The sequence below is a fragment of the Miniopterus schreibersii genome (genome assembly GCF_964146895.1).
Source record: "Miniopterus schreibersii genome assembly, chromosome: 2".
In the NCBI taxonomy this organism is placed as follows: domain Eukaryota; kingdom Metazoa; phylum Chordata; class Mammalia; order Chiroptera; family Miniopteridae; genus Miniopterus; species Miniopterus schreibersii.
The window spans coordinates 10,456,064-10,479,050 of NC_138102.1; the positions used below are offsets into that span (position 1 = coordinate 10,456,064).

At 43.7% G+C, this 22,987-nt stretch overlaps 1 protein-coding gene across 1 annotated transcript; it reads left to right on the forward strand.

Moving 5' to 3' along the window:
- The first annotated feature begins 7,138 nt into the window (after window positions 1-7,138).
- Window positions 7,139-21,671, forward strand: FRG1 (FSHD region gene 1). The gene is made up of 9 exons (XM_081127685.1): window positions 7,139-7,345; window positions 10,260-10,327; window positions 13,088-13,213; window positions 13,977-14,034; window positions 15,409-15,523; window positions 17,237-17,341; window positions 19,665-19,756; window positions 20,271-20,381; window positions 21,567-21,671. The coding sequence occupies exons 1-9, from the start codon at window positions 7,284-7,286 to the stop codon at window positions 21,601-21,603; spliced, it is 774 nt and encodes a 257-aa protein (XP_080983811.1). The 5' UTR covers window positions 7,139-7,283; the 3' UTR covers window positions 21,604-21,671.
- The last annotated feature ends 1,316 nt before the right edge of the window (window positions 21,672-22,987 follow it).

The following is a 22,987-nucleotide window of genomic DNA, read 5'->3' on the forward strand; positions in this document are numbered from 1 at the left end:
GCGTTAGGGTGCCCAATTCACAGATCGATAAAGCTGTTACCCAGAAAGAAGTGAGGTTTCAAAAGAGAGGGTGTCAGTGTGCTCAGGGACTTAAGACATAGTCTAGGAGAAAGGTGTACAGGTCTTGGAAGAAGAGACTTGGATTCAAATCCTCGCTATGCCACTTACCAACTATGAGACCTTAGGCGAGTCTCTGAAATGCAGTTTCTCGGCATCACGGGAATAGTAAGAGCAGCCGAAATAGGGTTCCTTGTGGACTAAAATAATAATGTATTAAAGCACTTAGCATTTGTCCATAAATTCTACCGTACAATTTCAGAGCACATGCTTTTACCTAGAATGTTATAACCCTCCTATGATAGATGGAGCTATCAGGTGTCTAGTTATGTCACTCTGTTAAAATTCTGTAAATATAACAGGGTAAGAATGAATAAATCTTTAGAGGAAATAGCCAACTGTGCTTTGTTTTTAACAAGTCCAAACAGACTGTGCAAAAATCAAGTCATATTTTAAATCTTTTTATAGGGGCTAGTTTTTTTTATCCAAGGCACAACTGATTTTTATTAGATAAGGTACTGCGGGCTGCGTGTTTCTGTGCTCCTGGAATTCGTATGTTGAAGCCCTAACCTACCACGGGATAGTTTTAGGAGGTGGGACTTTCCAAAGGCAAACAGGTTTCCGTGAGGTCCTGAGGGTGGGGGGTGTATAATGGGATTAGCGTTCCCATAAGAGGAGGAGACTGGAGCTCCCTCGGCCACTCGAGGACACAACCAGAAGGCCGGTGTCCTCAACCCAGGAAGCGAGTCCTCACCAGGCACGAGATCTGCCTTGATCTTGGACTTCCCAGCCTCCAGAACTGTGAGAAACGGATGTTCGTGTGTTATAGCAGCCTGAGCAGACTAAGACGTAAGGCTGTTCTGACTTTAGAAATCCAGCTCACTGCAGTCACCTGCCATCCTGAGATGCTGTCTCCTTTCTCCTCTCCTGACGCACAAGCTCTGGCCCAAACCTGACGGGTCTGTCTCTGCTCCTGTGGGCTGCTTCTCACGCAGACAGTCGAAGAATGCTTGCTAAATGGAATTAACCATCTCCATGCTGCTCACCTGCCAACGTCTGCAGCGCACAGCTCCGTGGGTCCTGCTGGACCGGAGGCTACTTCATCCTGCCCATGAGACTGAGGTCTCCGATTTGGCCCCAAAGTCTGGATTCTGGTGGTAGCCTTTCCCTCGGGATGCACATTAACACCCTGCTTAGCTCTGAGCACTGAGCGTTGAACGTTTGGCCACCACCTCTGGCCAGTGGCCTTTCTCTCTGTCCCAGTGCCCGTCAGCCTGACCTCCGGTCTCCCTCGACGTTCACCGAGAGCCAGGCCTGCCGTGGCCACCAATGGCTCAGTCAAAGTCGGAAGCTGATCTGCTGGCTCCCGGTCCAGGGTTTGCCCGCAGATCCATCAGCACAGATATTAAATACCTCGGCTTGCCTTATTTTCACTTTGCCACCTCTTAGAAATCTCCATTTCAAGAATCCTGACCTCCCAACATCCCATAATCCTCTGGAAAGTGACACAGCATATAGGCAGCACATGCCGTGCAAATGGAGGCCAATTTCATTTTTCCATCACCTAAAAAGCACACGAGGTAATTTGTAAACCAGCAGTAACATCTATTTACAAAGAATGCTGATTTGTTTTCCGCACTTTCCAGCACAGAGGTTCAATTTATTTCCTTACCATAAAAAGAGCCATTACTTTTTTTAAGCAACCATAGTACATTTTAGAAATGTTTTAATTTAAAAAAAAAAAAAAAACTTGCAAATTAGAGTGTAAATAGCTTTCTTAAAATGGCCCCATTTTGAACCCAGTTTGCTGATGGATGATTTCCCTGGGCTCCAAGGCAGACAACTTCACAGTCATTGGGTATATAATATGATGTTTTTATAAAGCCATTATATCACAAAATATAATTATTATAAATGAAATTATGAGGGAAAACGGGAGATGACTGTAACAGTGTTGAATTTTGAGCTAACTCATTGCTAAAAATTATGTTTCTACAAGAAGAACCCGACACATTTCTTCTATGGGACAAACCTAATAGCACCCTGAGAATTTAATAATTACAGAACAGGAATGATGATGATTGCTCGGAGTACCCTGTTTTCTTGGGGTTGGCTGCCATGTATTATTAGAAGGCAAACAGCACCACCTTGTGGACAAAAAGGAAGAAATGGGATCCATTTTGCTCAAATTTTTATCAGGTTGCATTAAAAACACTATTTTGTTAGGTTTGTGCAGCCCTCTCTACAAGAGAAGTGGGGCCCTATTTGCATTTAAATGATAGCATATCATCACTTGTAGAGATTTATAAATGATCCTAAAATGTATAAATGTATAAAGATCCCAAAATGTATTCAGGGAGACCCATTGTCTAAATACAGCTACGCGGGCTCTTTCTAAATTCCAAATTTGGGTGCGGAAAAAAATGAGACAGAAGACTTTGAATGTACCAAACCTTGGAGCACAGATTTAAAAAGTCCTTAATGAGGCGATATCAAGGTCCATTCACACAATTCCTAGCTTCTGGTAATCTCATCATCCAAAGAGCAAATTCTAGGAACAAGAGCACGAAGAAAAAGGAAAGGAAATGAGACCGTGACCTTCACCTCTGCACTCCTAAACCCCAGCCCCACCCGTCAACAGAACCCCCCACCCACCGCCCCTCGCCCGAACACACCTTCTACCCTGTACACCTGGTCCAGAGAAGCCCAAGTCCCTGTCAGGGCGTCTGCAAAATTAAAACTCGACTCCTAATAATAGTCGGGAGTCGTCTGCCTTCTCCACCCCCATTCTCTCATGAGTGTACCCTGGAGTTTCCCAGAACCCACCTGACCAGTGATATCGCAAGCACACCAACAGAAGCTCTTTGGGGGCCTGGATAATTTTTAAGAGCATAAAGGAGTCTTGAAAGCACAGAGTCTGAGAACCACTGGTCTAAAGCACACACTCTGCGGCAGCTCCCGCCCTTCTCATTTCTTAGAGACAACACTTGATCAGTCGGCCCCCAGTCCCCTCGTGAAGCCTCACTGCAAAGTCCAGGAACCTGTCGAGCCTCTAGGCCTCCCGCCGACGGCGTTCTCGGGGTGGTGGGCGTTGCGTGCTAACGCCTTCCCCAGGGAGCATAATGTCGCGGGCCTGCTTGGAGCCACTTCCCACCCCGCCCTCTCTAAGGCATTTTGTAAATTCCCTCTTTCTCGGGGCGCAAGTCAACTGGTCTCTGCTTAGAAATGTGTCAACTGGCCAAAAGGAAAAACAGAATTCTTTGAGACTTCTGATAAGTGAGAAAATAATGATAGAATGTAGTCGAATATCACATATTTCAAGCCCTGTCAACTTGTGACTCTACGTGACACACCTTCTGTATATATCATATAGTCAACGCTATGTGCCCAAGTGGAAAATCCACAGAGTTCAGTCCAGAATGTCCCAGCTTCGGTCCCCGGGAGACGTGCTCGTTACAGCCTCCGAATGCTCCTGAGACGTTAGGTGCTTCTATTGAAAATGACTGTAAATGGTTCCTGAGATAAAGGCTTCTTGTTTGTACTTCTTGGCTGCTCACCACCTACTGTCCCCTCGTATTAGCCATTGTCTGAGCCACCCCTGTCCTCGAGGCTTGGGGGATGAAGCTGAGCCCACCCCCGGCTTCGGGAGTGGGCACCAGGCACCGATGAAGGAGCCCAGCTGAGGGGCAAAGGGGGCTGAAAGGCAGCCTGCAGCCCTGCTCGCCAGCCTTGTGCTGCATTTCTCAGAACTGCTGAAAAGATAGAGTCACCACTTACCCCGGGGGACCCCGACGGGGGGCAGGCTGTATGGGAATGTGTCCAGTTGGTTTGAGGTAAAGACGCTCATTTTCAAACCTACAGTAATTCCAGAAACAAGAACAAGAATGATTCTTTTACTTTGATGACACAGCCTTTAGTGTTAAAATGAAAGAGGCCCTTCAATAAATAGATTTCATGGCAATGGAAACAATTTAGGAGAGAAAGGTCTAGAGGTCCTTTTTTTTCCAAAAGCTTTACCTTAAAGAGGGGGAAAATTACCCTGAACATACAAAACTAGTCTATCAAACACCATGGTGGATTAACATGATACACTGGGTTGCTTAACAAATTTACGGTAACAACTGATTGGAAACATTGTCCACAAGAGGATTTTGTTTCACCTTTAAGAATTGGTTTCACAGAAAGTTTGTTACTCATCTCCTTGGTTCATAGTGCCCATTAACCCTACTAGTAACCCTGTTACTCTGAGCCAGAATTAAAAATAAAACTCATACTTTTCTCCAGTAGGGTGTCTCACTGACTCCAGGGGGATGCCGGGATGCAGGGGTATGTTAATGGGCCTTCACATGGCAGAAAGGGCGGGGTAGCTCTCTTGGGCCTCTTTAATAAAGGCACTAATCACCTCCCACAGACCCTACCTCCAAATGCCATCTCATTGTGGATTAGGTTTCAACCTATGAATTTGGAGGGAACACAAATATACAGTCTATAGAGGAAAAAAAAAGGCACCGGACAGTTCACAAAATCATTGCCGGTGCTGGAGAACCGAGGTAGAAGCCAAGGAAAGCCGAGGTCATCCCACAGAAACAACCTGTTTAGGATGCCACCTCCGGGTTGTTGCCAATTGACACCCCGCACCAGCAGCTGGGTCCTGCTGGGCCTGGGCACTGGCTGCCGCAGCCAGAACTTGCATCTCTGCTACAGCTGCTCAGAAGCATCTCTGTCCCCCGTCCTTTGCAACATGCCATCAGGTTCAAAACTCCAGGACCAGACTGGTTGGGTCCAGGTGTGTGGCCATGCTACAGCAGCCAGGAAGCTGGGAGAGGAAGCCCACTCCCCTTCAGCTTTTGTAGGGGGCGGTGCAGACCTACCCCCCACTGAGCTTAGCATCCCACAAAACTGGTTGGTAAGCTGTCCACTCCAGCACCCCGTTAGTGAAGGAAGAAACAGGGAGACGGAATGTGTAAAATCACAAGGTCGGTCTAAACACGTTGTTAGGGAGATCCCTAGGAGAGATTATATTTGATTGGAGGCCGGAAAATGCTTCGTGAAAGTGGCATTTGAGAAAAACTTGATGGATCAGATCTTTACTAGTAGAAATAAACGGAAAGGGGTTTCAGGCCATGCAACTTAACCTGAGGACTAACATAACCAACTTCAACCTGAATGTCAAGGAGATGGAAACATAATATCTTCCATTAAATTCTTATTCTGCTTAAGTGGGCCACAGTTTATTTCTGTTACTTGCAGGGAGGAATACAGACCGGGTATACCTTCACATTAAAACACCATCCCCCCCAAACCCCACTGCAGAAAGTACGGATTTTATCTTTAGTTCTGGCTGTTTGATTCTTACATAGACGTTCCGCCCAGAGGTGGGGGGGGGGGGTGCAATGTGGCAGCAACCTGTAAACTGAAATGTGTGCCCACTGACTCAACATTCACTCAGAGGCCAACGTGTTCCAGGTTCTGAGATCAAGTGGACAAAATTAGCAAGTTTGAGGGGCCTTTGGGGTGGGCTGAGTAAGGCCCCGCCCCACCAAGAGGCCTTCTCTGGAGCCTGTGAATTGTCACCTTACATGGCACAAGGGACTGTACACACACGATTAAATTAAGGGCCTTGAGATGGGGAGATAATCCTGGACTACCTGGGGCAGGGAGGCCGTCTAGTCACTTAGGAGAAAAGCGTGTGGATGGACGCAGGGAAAGCAAGCAGGACGGGACAACTGTGGCGCCACATGGAGGTTCTGAGCTACCTAAGCTGTGACCGTTAACTCATTGCCACCGAAAATCGAGCCGAAAGCTAGCTAGAAATACAAAGGCGAATAAATGAAGCCGACTAGAAATAAAACAATAAATAGTAATATTTATGGAGCTCTCACAAGGCACCTTACCTGTTGACACGTAAAAATGTTGAAATGTCACATAAACTGCACATAGGTGCAAAAAGTTTTTTAAAAAGGTCTTTTCTTTCTCTAACTGATCTCATTCTATTATCCCTCAGCAGAGGGTGGGAAAGTGCTGAACTTGCCAGTGAAATGCACTGGCCTTTTCCCACTCACTCGATCTCCTGAGTGCTCCCTCCGATCAAAGTTCAAACTCAAGGCTGCTTCCTTGGGGGGGGGGGGGATCTACCCTCTGTGCTGTTTATCCTGCAAAAGGCACCTGGGCCGGGAGGAAAGTCACATTTGAGGGGTGCACTCGGGCGGGGGGCGGGGGCCCCCTCTTCTGGGACTCCCTGGCCCCTGCTGGCACTCCTCTGGAGCGCCCTGTGCATCTGCCAGCGCGTGGCCAAGCCTGTCTTGCCCGGGGCGGGCACTGCCACCCTGTGTGCAGTTTCCCGTCCCCCACTGCCGTTTGCTTCTGACCCCCGAGGCACCACATTCGGGGGGGCCCCCGCCCTCTGCAGGCCTCTGCTGATCACTCGTCCTCTGAAGAGGGCGAGTCTCCCTCCAGCCAAGGCGGGGAGGGGCGCGGGCTGGCGCAGCGCTCAGAGGCCGAGAGCCAGGGGGCCTCGGCACCTCTGCCCGCAGCGCTCCTGGGCAGCGCGGACGTCCTCTGCCTGCCTCCACCTGCGCGGAGCTGAGCTGGGAAACGGCCGAGGGGATCAGAGCGGGCAGGAGCCCTTCTTACGTGGCTCTCTCAAGGCCAGCCCTGCACGCAGATTGCCCAGGGTGTTCGTTTCCCATGCCACCCTCCCACCCCCTGCACCTGCGCCTGCGCGTGCACCTGCGCCTGCGCCTGCGCCTGCACCCAAATTCCCGCAGCACTTTTGAACCCTGCGGCCCAAATTTCGACACCTTTTGTTATGTTCCCTAATTGTTCCCTGCAGTGCATCACTCGGGTCGCCCTGGTTAAAACACTGCCAGAGACGTTTACGGAATCGAACTGAAACGGCTCGTGCAGTCGTCCAAAGCCAGCGGGGCGCTGGCGGCGCTGACTCCTCCCCACGGCGGCGAGAGACGCCGGCCACGGCTGCTAGACCCGCTCCGACCGCCAGAGGGCGCGTCTCCCCGGGTTTCCCGAGCGGGCCGTCCGGGCCGAGCGAACGAGCGGTGACGTATTTAGAGCCTCTGCGGCTGCCGTAGCCGGGGCAGTAAACAGGAAGCGGCGCTCCGGCCGGGACTCGGAGTTCGGGGCAAAGCAGCCCGGGGTCCCCGTCCCCACTCGCGTGCCTCTGCCGGCCGTTCGCGCTCCCGCCGTCCCGCCGCAGCGTCCCCGGCGCCATGGCCGAATACTCCTACGTGAAGTCCACCAAGCTCGTGCTCAAGGGGACCAAGGCCAAGAGGTAGGCGCGGCGGCTCGGCGCCCTCAGGCCCCCGGCCCGGGACCGGCGCGGGCTCCCCGAGGCGGCGGCTCGGCCCCGGCTCGCCCACAGGGGAGAGGCGGTGGGTCCAGGGCCCGGGAGCCTTGCGAGCCCCGCCCCCGCCCCTCCCGTGGGCCCGCGGGTCGCCTCCGCGAGGGCGATTGTTCCGCCGCGGGCGGTTCCGGACGCGCCTTCCGCGCGAGGAGCGGGCGGCCCGACGGGGAGGGGCTGCGCGCCGTGACCGCGGCGAGCCCGCCAGGCCCCCGCGCCCCCGTCGCTCGCCTAGAGAGGGGCCGCCGGCGCCCGGGGAGCCTGAGCCTCCGGCCGGGGCCGCTGCCCGGGGAGCCTGAGCCTCCGCCGCCCGGGGAGCCTGAGCCTCCGGCCGGGGCTGCTGCCCGAGGAGCCCGAGCCTCCGGCGGAGCCGCTGCCCGAGGAGCCCGAGCCTCCGGCGGAGCCGCTGCCCGGGGAGCCTGAGCCTCCGCTGCCCGGGGAGCCTGAGCCTCCGCTGCCCGGGGAGCCTGAGCCTCCGGCGGAGCCGCTGCCCGGGGAGCCTGAGCCTCCGGCGGAGCCGCTGCCCGGGGAGCCTGAGCCTCCGGCGGAGCCGCTGCCCGGGGAGCCCGAGCCTCCGGCGGAGCCGCTGCCCGGGGAGCCTGAGCCTCCGCTGCCCGGGGAGCCTGAGCCTCCGCTGCCCGGGGAGCCTGAGCCTCCGGCGGAGCCGCTGCCCGGGGAGCCTGAGCCTCCGGCGGAGCCGCTGCCCGGGGAGCCTGAGCCTCCGCTGCCCGGGGAGCCTGAGCCTCCGGCCGGGGCTGCTGCCCGGGGAGCCTGAGCCTCCGGCGGAGCCGCTGCCCGGGGAGCCTGAGCCTCCGCTGCCCGGGGAGCCTGAGCCTCCGGCCGGGGCCGCTGCCCGGGGAGCCTGAGCCTCCGCCGCCCGGGGAGCCTGAGCCTCCGGCGGAGCCGCTGCCCGGGGAGCCTGAGCCTCCGCCGCCCGGGGAGCCTGAGCCTCCGGCGGAGCCGCTGCCCGGGGAGCCTGAGCCTCCGCCGCCCGGGGAGCCTGAGCCTCCGGCGGAGCCGCTGCCCGGGGAGCCTGAGCCTCCGGCCGGGGCCGCTGCCCGGGGAGCCTGAGCCTCCGGCCGGGGCTGCTGCCCGAGGAGCCCGAGCCTCCGGCCGGGGCCGCTGCCCGGGGAGCCTGAGCCTCCGGCCGGGGCTGCTGCCCGAGGAGCCCGAGCCTCCGGCGGAGCCGCTGCCCGGGGAGCCTGAGCCTCCGCTGCCCGGGGAGCCTGAGCCTCCGGCGGAGCCGCTGCCCGGGGAGCCTGAGCCGCCGCTGCCCGGGGAGCCTGAGCCTCCGGCCGGGGCTGCTGCCCGGGGAGCCTGAGCCTCCGGCGGAGCCGCTGCCCGGGGAGCCTGAGCCTCCGCTGCCCGGGGAGCCTGAGCCTCCGCCGCCCGGGCTCGGGAAGGAGGGCGAGTCGCTCCTGGAGCGGACCTAACTGACTCGCCTTACAGTCACCCTAGATGCTGAGCATGCTGTATACATGTGTAGCACTTTTGTGGGCCAAGAACTGTTGTGGACACCGCATAATAACTTTTTTAAATCACCCCTGGGGTTTTTTAATTATTGCGATACAATTTACATACCATAAAACTCAGCCTTTTGAAGGACAAATTCAAAGTGCAGGTGGGTTTTTTTTAGTATATTCACAAGGTTCATCACTAATTGCTAAACGTTTCCTCACCTCAGAAGGAAACCCCTTACCCATCCAGCGCTCACTCCTCCCATCCTCCCCTCCCCGTCCCTGTCCCCGTCCCCGGCCACCACTAATCTGCTTTCCATCGCTGCGGATTGGCCTGTTCTCAGTAGTTCACACAAATGTAATCATACAATGTGCAGCCTTTTGTATCTGGCTTCTTTTACTTAACAAGACATTCTCAAGGTCCATCCGTGTTGGGACATGTCTCAGGACTCATTCCTTCTATAGCTGAGTAACATTTCATCGTGAATGTAAAATTTATGAATATAACACATTTTGTTTATCCATTCAGCTATTGATGGGCATTTGGGTTTTTCCACTTTTTGGCCAGTATGAATAATAGTGCTACAAATATTTTTATACAGTGAAAATGAGAACACAACCCCAGGTTTTGGGGGACACAGGGAAAGCAGTCCTAAGAGGGAAATTCATAGCATTACAGGCCTATCTCAAGAAACAAGAAAAAGGTCCACCCGTCATGGCTCAGCGGTTGAGCATCCACAGCTATGATCCAGGAGATTGGAAAAAGCTTAAATAAACAATCTAACTTTACACTTAAAGGAACTTAAGAAAGAACAACAAACAAAGCCCAGAGTGACTAGAAGAAAGGAAATAAAGATCAGAGCAGAAATAAATATTCTTATACAGTTAGCATATGGACATATGTTCTCATTTCTCTTGTGTGTATACCTAGGAGAGGAATGGTTAGGTCATATGGTAACTCTGTGTTTAACTTTTTGAGGAACCCCCAAACTAATTTCAAAGTGGCTGCACTATTATACGTTCTCACCAGCAGCATACGAAAGTACATACTATTAACTCTTAATCCTCACAATAACCTTAAGAGTTGGGTTAAATTATTCTTATTTTATAGGTTGGGAAACAGTCAGTTTTGCCAAAAATCACAGAGCTGAGAAGTGATTAGAATCAGGATTTAAATTCAGGTGGACTAGCTCCAGGGTCTGTACTCTTAACTGTGACTCAGTATATACAGGATCAGAAGCAGCATCTCACCATTAGAAGTAAGAGTCATATCGATGTAAATTTATAAATCAATGTACAGCTTAAAAGAGCCTTCTAGAATTCCACCCGTGATATTTAAAATGCAGATCAGCGTATCTAAACTCCTCTGTACTGATTACGTCCTGTAGTAAGAAGAAAAGGAGCAGAGAGAAGAAGACGAGGGAGGAGGCCGACGAGACACAGCTTGATGCTGTTGGTGAGTGCGCTTCCTGCGTTCTGAGAACAGTTAACCCTGGGTGAGATTCCTTAAAAACATTTTCCTAGGTAGAGGTAAGTAGTAAAAAGAAAGTAGGAGCAATTTATGGCCCATTCATACTTGTCTCAAAGTGCCCAGGTATTACGGTTGTAGGTTTCTCTCGCTCTCCAGCGCAGTAGATGTCACTGATGCCTTTTCTCCACCATCAGAACAAAGCCCAGGAGAGGAAACAGCCCTCTGATTTAGTAGACACCATTAGTCTACTTAATAGCCCAGATTCTGATACATAATTTTCCAGGCCTGATATAAATATTTAACCAAATATATTTTACAAATTACAGTAAGTCCCAATTTAGCAAAGTTGTCCATAGGTTCTTGGAAACTGAACTGTAAGTGAAATGATGTAGGTGTCATGGAACCAGTTTTTCCACCGGCCGATGGATGTAAACAAGAGTTAAGCTCCTGCAGCATATTTCTGGTCACAAAAACATCACCAACCTTCTAAAGAAAGACCCAGAATACTTCTGATATTAACCATTGACATCAATACAAGCTGTGCATACCTTTAAGCAAGATGAACATGAACAAGAAAGATCCTTCTCTTCCAACCCCCTTATTCCAGTTCAGGTTGCAGGTGACCAGAGCCTCTCCTTGCAACTTAGGACACAAGGCAGGCACCAGCCCTGAACAGGATACCCTTCCATTGCAGAGCACACTCACGTGCACTCCCACACTCAGACCTGGACAGTCGAGACACGCCAGTTCACCTCACGTGCACATCGTTGTGATGTAGGTGGAAACCTGAGACCCGGAGAAAACCCACACAGAAAGGGGAGAACATACCGACTCCACACACAGTGGCCCCAGCTAGGAATTGATTTTTTTTCTCTCTCCAATGTTATGATGATACATCATTGAAAACAATGTTATTCAGTGACTTTATTTTCTTTGAACATACATGCATTTTAAACCAGTGATTTGTATATCCCTACAAAAGAAATATATTCACAGTAAAAATAATTTCTTTTATACAATGAAATGAATGGAAATCTTAATTAAACATCAAGGTAGCCTATAAATGGTACCAGCAGTGAACTGGCCCAAACATACTTAACTAGCCTGTTTTCTAGTTAACCCTTCTTTCCACACCTATACTTTAAAGCAGTTATTTCTCCTAAAACTTGGCAGGTTGCGTTTTGAAAGTTCATAAATTATGGCTCCTTTACATTTTGTATGAACTGGTATAAAGCTAATATTCCAGAAAAATCTCACATTTTTTTGAAAGACCAAATCAACAATTCTAAAATTAGGGTAATTATCTTGGATAGATGTCTAGGTGTGTAGAAATGCTATGTCAAAGGAAAAGTGAATATTTATATAAAAAACTGCCAAAAGTTTTCTAAAGTGTTTATAGCCTTTTACCCTCCCACCAAGAAAGTATTAAAATTCTATTACTCTTTTTTCCTCAGGTTGTGGTTTGACTTTTCATTTTCTTAAGTGTTTTTTGATAAGTTTATAATTTTTGTAAAGCCCAGTTAATTCTTTCCTATTATGGCTACCACCTTAATTCTCCAGTCTAAGAAATCCTTGCTTACCCCAAGGTCACAAAGACATTCTTCTACATTTCTTTTTACATGCTCATTTTTGGGTCTTACATTAGGTCTATGATTCATCTCAAATTAATTTGGGGTATGAGGTAAGGATCAGCATTCTTTTTTTTCCTTTTTCCCCCCAGGTTTTTATCCAGTAGATTCAGCAATACTGTTGAATAGACTTTCCTTTCCCCATTAAACTGCTTTGGTGTCTTTGTCAAAAATCAGTTGATTTTGTATGTGTTGGTCTATTTTTGGACTCTGTTCCATTAATTTCTCTATTTCTGTTGTCCTGCTGATGTATTTGTCTTGATTACTGTCACTTAACATTAAGTCTTGAAATCAGGTGATAGTTTTCCAACTTTATACTTCATCTTCAAGAATGTTTTGACTATTATAGATCCTTTGCACTTACATATAAATTTTATAGTCAGTTTATCACTTTCTACAGTAAAGCCTGTTGGATTTTCTGGGGAATTGTATTGAATCTAGATCATTTGGGGAGACTTCACATCTTAACAACATTGACTCTCAATAATCTGCAGGGGTTTTTTTGTGTTTTTAAAAAATATATCTTTATTGATTTCAGAGAGAGGAAGGAGGGGGAGAGAGAAACATCAGTGATGAGAGAGTCATCATTGATCAGCTGCCTCCTGCACACCCCTGACGGATCGAGCCCACAACCCGGGCATATGCCCTGACCAGGAATCAAACCTCCATCTCCTGGATTCTAGGTCGATGCTCAACCACTGAGCCATGCCCGGCTGGGCTAATTTGCAGTTTTTAGTGTAGCTGTCTTCCATATCTTTTTTAAATTCTTAAGTATTTCATAATTTTACACTACTGTAAATAGAACTTTGAAATTTTATTTTTCAGTTGTATATAAAGATACAATTGATTTCTGTATATTGACCTTTTAGTCTGAGATGTTACTAAATTAATGGATTGAATCATTGTCAGTGTCCTGGTTTTGATGTTATACTATCAATAGCAAAGTTATGCAAGGTGTTAACCTTTCGGAGAAAGTGAGTAAAAGGTATATGAGGCCTCTATTATTTCTGAGAACTGCAAAATAAAGTTTTGCAAAGTGCGTTATAACAACAATAACAAGTAAGAACCTTGTGTCAAATCTAAAATATAAATGTTAAATATTGATTTTCTTTTTTAGGAATCTGGTGGACAGTAACAAACTTTGGTGAAATTTCAGGAACCATAGCAATTGAAATGGATAAAGGAACCTACATACATGCGCTTGACAATGGACTCTTTACCCTGGGAGCTCCACATAAAGAAGGTTTGTGCCAGTAGAAGGGATTAAAGGGAAAGTACACATTTTACTGCGTTTGTTCACTTAGGCCAGTATCTCACTAATCTCAAGTGTCTTCCAAAGGAATGGATCTGCTGCATTTGACTCTTCCACTTTTTCTTTCCTCCGTATTTACCAATTATTGGCAACTCCCTCTTTCTAGTATAAGAATTTGAAAACATTTTTTTATAGTTCGAGAAGAATATCTGTGGAAATCAAAAACAACGTGAATAATTGCAATCATGTGGGAAAGTAGAAAACTTGGCTGAGTCAAAGTTCAAATTCCTGTATCCTTCAGACCTTTTGCCAAAACTAGCCTGGAGCACCGCACAAGTCAAGTCTTCCCATTCCCTTAGCCGTCACAGGACGCATTGTGATACGAAGTAATCAGGAGAGTAAAGGCAAGTCTTCAGTCTGAAGGGTCATTGCTTGAATTAAAGCATTTAGTTTTTTAAATATGAAGTGGTTTGCCCATGTATGACAGACTGCATTTTAAAATGCGAAGAGAATATCTTGGAAGTGACTAAGCATCATGCTGACCTTTCTTATTAAGCATGTAAAACTAACACTGCAGTTATAAGAAGATAAAATAGGTTTTGATAGTGTGACTATGACATTATAACTATCATAATGTAATATTCTTACATTTAATTTTAAAAGGAAAACTACATTTTTAAAACTAAGGAATATCTTTACATGTATATTTATAACAAATGTTAACTTTATTTTTAAATGTTTTTTTCTCCTTTAGTTGATGAGGGCCCTAGTCCTCCAGAGCAGTTCACAGCTGTCAAATTGTCTGATTCCAGGTAAGCCTGCATTAAACTATAATTAATAACCTTTGATTTTTTTTAATTTAATTTTATTCATTAAAAAATTTCAATATATAGCTAACTTATGCCCACAGAGTACTTTTGATTTTAAAAAGCAAAACAGTATTGTTGGGAAGTGTATTTTGTGATATTTAATAAAATATAACATTATTCCCTTGCTGGCATGGCTCAGCAGTTGACCATCTGAGCATTGACCTAGGATCCAGGAGATTGCAGTTCGATTCCCGGTCAGGGCACATGCCTGGGTTGCATGCTTGATCCCCAGTCGGGGGCGTGCAGGAGGCAGCCAGTCAGTGACTCTTTCATCATTGATGTTTCTGTCTCTTTCTCCCTCTCCCTTTCTCTCTCTGAACTCAATAAAGACATATTTTTTAAAATATATATATGTACGTATATATATATAATATTATTTACATGTCCAGTTGATATTTAGGTATTATTAAGTTACATTTTCAGTAACCATGTCTTTAAAAGAGAATTAAAGCCCCAGATAAAAACATACATTATGATTTCTCTGCTATATATAATACTATGCTGGAAAAAAATGAGAATTAATGATGTCATAGACCAAGTAAGATATAGATTAGAAAGGTCCTGTGATGAAAACAGACATAAGACAAAAGCTGTCTGCTGTTGCTATGGCACATAAACTCATGGGTTAGAAATCAAGAGACAGGATAGAAGAAAGGAATATTGTTGAAACCAGCAGAGAATGTCACATAGTCATAAAGACGAAAAGACCATTTGACTCACTGTTTTTACAGGCATTTCATAAGCTGAGCTTTTAAAATGAAGTACAGAAGTACAGAGTGATGCTTTGTGTGGTAGACAGAGAAACTGAATTTCATATTCTAGTCATTGGCTATGTCAAGATGATCAAGAGTTGTGTTATGTTATCATTAACCTATAAATGAGTATAAAGTCATTCTGCTGGCATCACGGGATTGGTAAACTAAAAACGTAGAAATCATATTTTTTCTTTAAAAAACAAGATTAAGATGATTATTTCTATACTTCCTTTGAATGGCCAATAAGTACAGTGGAGGACTTTTCAAGAGTAAAAACAAGAAGAATCAAGAAACACAAGCTTTTTTATATGTTTTAAGAATAAAGCATTTGGAAAATGTTTGCTGTGTAATATATAACATAATACTTGCAGTAAAAAGCAGAATATGACAGTGTATATGTAGAACTACTCTGTCCAACATGGGAGCCACTCGTCACATGTGGCTTTTGAATATTTGAACTATGGCTAGTCTGAACTTCTATACAAATACACATCACTTTTATGTTCCATATTTGATTTTCTTTCTCAGTTTCTAACATTTTACCTTCTTCGTTAACCTGAAGAGTTGCCCTAAAATCTGGCTATGGAAAATACCTTGGCATAAATTCGGACGGACTTGTTGTTGGGCGTTCAGACGCAATCGGACCCAGAGAACAGTGGGAACCCGTCTTTCAAGATGTAAGTGCTATTGTTGTATATGAAAAGCTGCTGGTCGATGTAAGGAATCTCTTCTAGGGATAAATCAGCAATCTTCATGTATAGAAATAACCAGCAGCACTATTTATGATAGCAAAAAAATACACTTTAATGCATCTATAAAAGAATATTACATATCTATTAAAGCAGTATATCTGAAGAATAATGAATTTAGAAAATGTTTACTATATAACATATGAGATGTAATGCTTGCAATAAAAAACAGAATGTAAAGTTATATATATAGAACTACACTGTCCAAAATGGCAGCCACTAGCCATGTTTCCACAGTGATAAATTAGCCAAACATCCACCTAAAAGTACAATTACTTAGACTGATCCCCTCATGCCCTGGGATAAAACCTCTGGATCACTGACTTGCAAACTTGTTCACTCCAGTCCAGTGAGGAAGACATTTTTCCTTTGCACATTGCAGCCTAGTGCACACACATAACTGAAACAGGAGCTATACTTAATAGTACTTATCTACATGTTTGCAGTCTGGTATTTTCTGTTTTACCTCAGTTTCTGTGTCTTTTTATTTTCCCCCCAGTACTGGCCAGAACCCTCTAAATTGATTTCATGAACTACTAATAGGTTGCAACACCTTGTAGATGATCCTATCAATATAATAAGATGTTTATAATAAAAATTATATCAACAGAAAAGGCCATTATATCAGAAAGTTAGGATGGTGAGTCAGATACTACTGCTCATACTGAACTTTAGGGACGTTCATCTCACTTTATTTTGGGGAAAGACATTAAGTTCTTAAAATACAAATTAAAGAAAAACTTAAAAGTCCCTGATGTTACAAGTAAAATTTGATTGCAGGTATAAATCACCTGGGACTGTACAGCCATTTCCAGGCTCACCAGGGGTCATCCAGGTGACAGAAAACCCACCCCTTGCCACCTCAAGTAAATTAAATCAGATCCATGTTATTAGCACTTTTGTAACTGGATATGATATAAGGTTATTAACACATTTTTGTAATTGTGGATATTTTGTTTGAGGTAGTCAGTTTTCCAAAACAATCAACTATGTACAAGTTATGATTAAACCTTATATATGTAAGGAAATTGAACTAATCAAATTTATAATCTTGGTTTAGATACACAAGAAAATGAGTTTTCGAAGTTTTATCAGAATCAGATAATACAGCATTAAATAACTAAAAAGAATGTGAATGTTTCTTTCCACACACACAAGTTTCTCAAACATTGATTCTGAAAGTTCTGAACATAAATTCAAAGGCACCAAAGGCTAGCTTTTATATGGTATAGTCTTATATTTTCTAGTTATGGAGAAAAATTTTACTTAAATCACAACTATTTGAGTAAATTATTGTGTGTTATAATTTTTTATTGTGTTTAAAGCTATTTTTTTTTCAAACTCAAATTAGTTTTATCCTCAATAGATCTTTTAGACCAAAGGAAACAGTTCTATATCATCTAATTAGAATTTAGTCCTGCTAATAGAATATACTAAAAATACTTATTGTGGTTATCTTTGAATAATTAGATTATAGGTTATTTTAGTTTTCTATGTGTTTTTCTTTTTATTTTCCAGGTTTTCTCCAAATTCTTTTTCCTGATTACTTTTAGACTCATGGGAGGGGGGAATTAATTTAGTCTTGAGACTTAAGAATTCTTTTGAAGGTATTCTCATAACTGTTTTTGTTATTTTATTTAGGGGAAAATGGCTTTATTGGCCTCAAATAGCTGCTTTATCAGGTGCAATGAGGCAGGCGATATAGAAGCAAAAAGTAAGACAGCGGGAGAGGAAGAAATGATCAAGGTAACCATGGCATATTTCCATAGATTAATACCTGTCACGTGATGTGACTAAAGCTCTTTAAAATGTTGGAAAATGATTTACTATCACTTGAAAAGATTTACTTCATAGTTTTTTATACTGTGCTCCAAATAAGCCTTGTTTTTAATTATAAATCCTATAACTGATGGTGCGTTTGCACAACATGGTAGAGAAATTAGTACATCTGTGAGCTCCTTTGCTATTATCTCCGTGTATTAGAATCTTTTCCTGAATACTTCACATGTTTTTTAGGCCTAGCTTTTTTTTTTCTTACCTGCATTTTAAAACTTAAATTTTTAAATAAAAATGTTCACATGGTTCAAAATTTTTTAAATATAAGCATATATAAACACATCTCCCATCCTTCTAGAGTCTCTGAATAAAAATATGAATATATTTGTCATTTTCTACTTGTTTACACTGAAGTTAGCCTCCTGTACACACTCCTTTAGACATTGGATTTTTTTCCTTCACATTTTATCTTGAAGATTTTCCTTCATCATTACATGGAAAGTTTTCCCTCTCCTTTTTTCTTCTTCCTCTCTTTTTTAACAGCTACATAATACTGTATTTTAGGGGTGTGCCATAATTTATTTAATCAGTTCCTTATAAATGGAAATTTAGGTATTTCCAGTCTTTTGCTGTTATAGGCAATGCTGCAGCACATAACTTTGAATATGCATCATTTTGTGGGTGTGCAAGTATATCCGAGGATAAATCCCCAGAAGCAGAGTTACAGGGTCAGTGGGTATAAACATCTGTAATTGTTTAGATTCTGCCGAGAACCCTCCGTAGGGGCTGTACTAACTTACACTCCCACCTACACCTGTGAGCAGGTTACTGAGTTTTGAGTTGTTTTGTCCTTGAGCACTGTTGCTAGTCACTTTATAAAATATAAAAGTCACAGCAGAATTTTCAGAGCTCTTGCCATCACTTTCTGGATCTTTGGATGAATATGTAAAAGGCTTTACATGAGGAGGAACATGAAGCACATAAAACAAATGTGTTTTAATTTGGTATCAGTCACTAAGATGGAAATAAAAGTTGCTCATTCCAGGCTAAATTCCCTAATCATATTGTGTTTTACTTCATTATAAAAGTTATACAGATATCTTCACATCAAGGTAAAATTTTAACTAAAACTACAAAATAGATAAGTCATATAGTTATCTTGACTGAAACCTGATGAAGGCCTTTAAGGCTTAGTTACCACCTTCCTGATGTGGTGTTCTCTTTCTTGGCATTCTGTCTCAGTGCTGAGCATTCCGGACCCCAGGGAGCACAGGTTCCGGAAAGTCTGATCCAGAGTTTGTGTTTGTACTGCATTTGGGCAGGCCATAGTGCACGGCTCAGACAAATGGGGGAATGCCTCAATCCTTATAAATAAAGCATAAAATCCATGTCACATTTTCTCTACCACCAGCACAATTTAAAAGCACCTATCAAGTATCTGTACATGCGTTGTGTTAAATTCCATGTCATATATTTGATTTTACTATTTAAATATTCTTGATTTTCATAATCAGTTTTAGTGTTTCAGTATTCTTTTTACTTTGAAAAATATTACTAATCTTTTAAAACAAGAATAATACCAGTAACTCTTCATTTCATATCTGGAGTTGATTGGTGGAGAGAGAAATCTACATAGCACAAAAATTAGAAATTTCAGAATGTATTCCAAAGTTTCCCCAAAAGGTATTTTCTCCACCAGACTCTCAAATAATTTTCATCTAAAACTCAGATCTTAATTGCCGTACCTGTGTCTGTTCATTTATGACAGGATAGTAAATGTCAGTCAAAACTTAGAATATAAGGAGTATTTGAAAGGGGTGGAGTCTAGTTAGGTAAAAACAATTGTGTTATGTTAAAAGTTTGAAAGTATTTGGTAATAGCCTATGCAAAGTAAAATAGCTACTACCTTAAGCTTTCAGTGTTATAAAGTGAACACTATATATCAGGGACAGTTTGGTCCTGCTGTATTTACTTTGAGGTCAGAATTAAGTTAATTAAATTATTGCCTAATTGTTCAGCAGGATCTGATCGGTAAAATGTTTTTCAAATAATTTTCTCTTTAGTGTTTCTGATGCAAGGGCTCTAGAGAAACAAATAATAGCAATGATTTATGTAAATTCTTTATAGAAATAAAAACAATATCTAGAACCTGTCTTTTCCTGAATCTAATTGCTAAGTTGATTGTTTTCTTCTTTTACATAAGAAATCACCTAGGATGTTCTCATGTAGTAAGTAAAGTGGGAAGGGGGGAGATAAATGTGTAACTTACTGGGTTCTCATCTCCAATATCCAGATTAGATCCTGTGCTGAAAGAGAAACTAAGAAAAAAGATGATATTCCAGACGAAGACAAAGGAAACGTTAAACAATGTGAAATCAATTATGTGTACGTATTTTTTTCCTTTTAGACCTACAGGTCTGACAGGAAAGTGCTTCTCAAGGTGCCTAAAATAATAAAATACCTGAAGGACAGGAAGAGGCAGTGAATTGTAAACTAGGACAAAGCACTGAGCTCAGGGCTTTTCTTTTCTCGTTCCTTCAGTTTTCCTGATTACCCTGCTGGCTTTCAAAGCTAGAGTCACTTGGCTTTGTCTGTTCTCCCTGTTAATTGATAGAATGGCTGTAATGCGTGAGTACAGACTGCCAGCCAGACACTCCATAGCGGGACACTTGGGACTCCAGCCCGCATTCCAGGGGGAGGTGAGGCGTGCAGAGCTGCCCAGACCGCGGCCCTCCTCTTGGTGGGGCACTGAGAGCATCGGTAGTTGAGAGGCTGTGTGTTATTAAAGAAATAGGATTTTTTTAAATAAATGAAAAACTTTTAAAATATTTATAAGTTCATCAGTAATCAGGTATAATCAAAGTTGAGATATTTTTCAAGAAAGATATTTTCTTAACAGAAAGAAATTTCAGAGCTTCCAAGACCACAAACTTAAAATAAGTAAAGAAGACAGTAAAATTCTTAAAAAGGCCCGGAAAGATGGATTTTTGCATGAAACACTTTTGGACAGGTAGGTATATTTCTACTTATTTCCAGCTATGGTTAAGTACTCAGAAGTGGCGTATATAAAACCAATGTTCTTTTTGAATTGCTGTAATTGTCAAATATTTATCTTTATTTCTAATTTGTGAGCATGGTAATATTACCAAAAAAGGACATCATAAGCCTGGGAAAAGACCAGCAAAAAAAACTAACTAAATATAGCTAGATTCCAAGTACTTATATATTTTGTAAGAAATTCAGATTTCACTAAAATTACATGGTAAACTTCTTTACCAACATCTTTTTGTAACTGTTGGAAGCAGGCTAGAAAGAAGTCATTTGACTAATTTCAAAATTCTGTTCTGTTAGAGTGGCACAGGTTCATAAAAATGTAAATATAGGTCAGTTTAAAAATTACTAAATATGAAGTTAAATAAGTGAAAGTGAAGCACTTTAAGTCGAATTCAGAAATGTACAGTATATTTATCACACATTATTAATATTTATTACTGTTCCTATTTAGGTAAGTAGTACTCTGGATTTCCAACATTAAGAAAATGGGTAGAGAGGTTTAACTTTGAGCTTCACAACTAAAATCAAAGAAGTGCCAGAATAAAGGGGAATTTGCTTGTCTCCTGCCACTCATTCAAGTCCTACATTGCAAAATTAGTCTTAGGACATTTCTTTATATTACTTGATAAAGACAGTGCATTTCCTGTTAACTAGTCGATTGAGTTATTGCCTAAAGTCAGTAAATGATGTAAGAATTTTTCCCAGCTGAGCAAATTAGCGTCTAGTGCCTAGTTCTAAGAAATCAAGAATGGGATATAAAAATAATCAGGTTACAGACACAGAAGAAATAGAATAAGTTCAGTGTCCTATAACTTTTATCACTTAGGAAAACACAGCATTGTTAAATAGAAGTTTAGGGCATGCTTAAAGTCAGAGGTAATTAAAACTGTGCACTGAGAAAGCCCATAGGCACATTTGTTAAAGATTAGGAAAACATTTTCATAAGAACAGAATCCACTTAGTATGAAACATAAAATTGAAAATAAAATTTTGATTAAAATGTTTTAATATAAGTGGCGTGGTAATATAGTAACCAAAATTGAGAACATAATTCCTAAACATGGATTTATAAATGGTAGCAGTTGACTGTATATGGAATGTTTTACATGGATTAATTTTCATTATTTGTTTTTTTAAATAGGAGAGCCAAATTGAAAGCTGATAGATACTGCAAATGACCAGGATTTTTGTCTCTGTCTTTGTTTTTTTTTCTTGAATAAAATAATAGTGGAAGTGTTTTTGCAGAGTTCTTGGTTTGTTATGGAATTATTGCTACACTAGTAGCGACTTTAACCAGGTTTAACCGAGCTTCTCCATGGATGTACTTTTTAATTTGCTGCAGGGTTTCGGTGGAAATGAAACATGGTACACACTTAGGAGCCTTTTCTTCTCTTTTTTTCTTGTCATAGAGCAGGAGATGCTGCTCGGTGAAGCTGATGTTCCTTGTGTAGCTGTGGGATCTCTCTTGCTGCTTTACGGCTTATTGCTTGCTTTACATTGCTCAGTACAATGTATGCTGATCAGTTCCTCTAAAGTAAAGGGAAGTTAGAAGGTGCCAGTCCAGTCAGTCATCAAGGCTGTGAGTGCACCTCTTCAGTGTTGCCCAAATGACATGCAAACCAAGCAAATACCAGAACAAGGGGGCTGGGCCTAGAAAAGTCAGCAGGAGGCAGTGGACAGGGAACAGGAAACTACCAAAGAGCAAGGGGCTCAGGACAGAAGGTAAAAGTAAAATTGGAGAAATCCCCTACTTCGGACAGTTTAGTCGCACTGGATGTGTGTGCGATGCTCTTCTCTCCTGGGGTGGGAGGGGAGCTGTTGAAGAGGTTCACACACAGCGTGCTGAGGTCTGCTGTGCTGAGCCAGTGTGTTCCTAGCCTGTCTCTTTCCGAGTTTCTGAGTACGGTGTTGCAGATGTCATCTCACCCAGTGAGTGTTTCTGAAGCCAACTTGTGTACCCGATGCCTGGACTTCACTGGAAATTCTGCTTCAGGACTGAGGTGGTGTGAGGCTTGTGTTTACAATTCCACACTGATTCCCAGGCACAGCCGGGACTGAGGCCTGGCCCAAGCTGCCAGACCCTGTCTGGTTCTCAGCCTTTATATTTTATGTCACCAGCTGTAGTTGCCCCTCTTCAGCCAGATACTAAGCTACCAGTACCAACCTGGTAAAGGAGGTAAAGGAGCTCTTGCTGTAGATTAGCTCCAGCTTGGCACTCGGTTCCACAGCTGGATATTCCCCCACCTGTGTGCTCCCTCCGATCCTCAGACGGAACAGGCTTACTGCTCTGATCCTCCGAAGCAGTGGTTCTCAGCCGGGAGGTATTTTGCCTCCCCAGGGACATTTCACAGTGTGTGGAGATATTTTTGGTTGTCACAACTGGGAGAGAAGGTGCTACTAACAACCAGAGGGTTCGAGACTAGGGATTCGGCTAAACATCCTACAACACACAGGATAGCGCTGACACCAAAGAGTTATCCAGCCCACAATGCTGGCAGTGCCAAGGTGGTGAGACCCGCCCTGGGACAGTCTATTCTTTACTTTTGCCAGGTTTCCAACCCC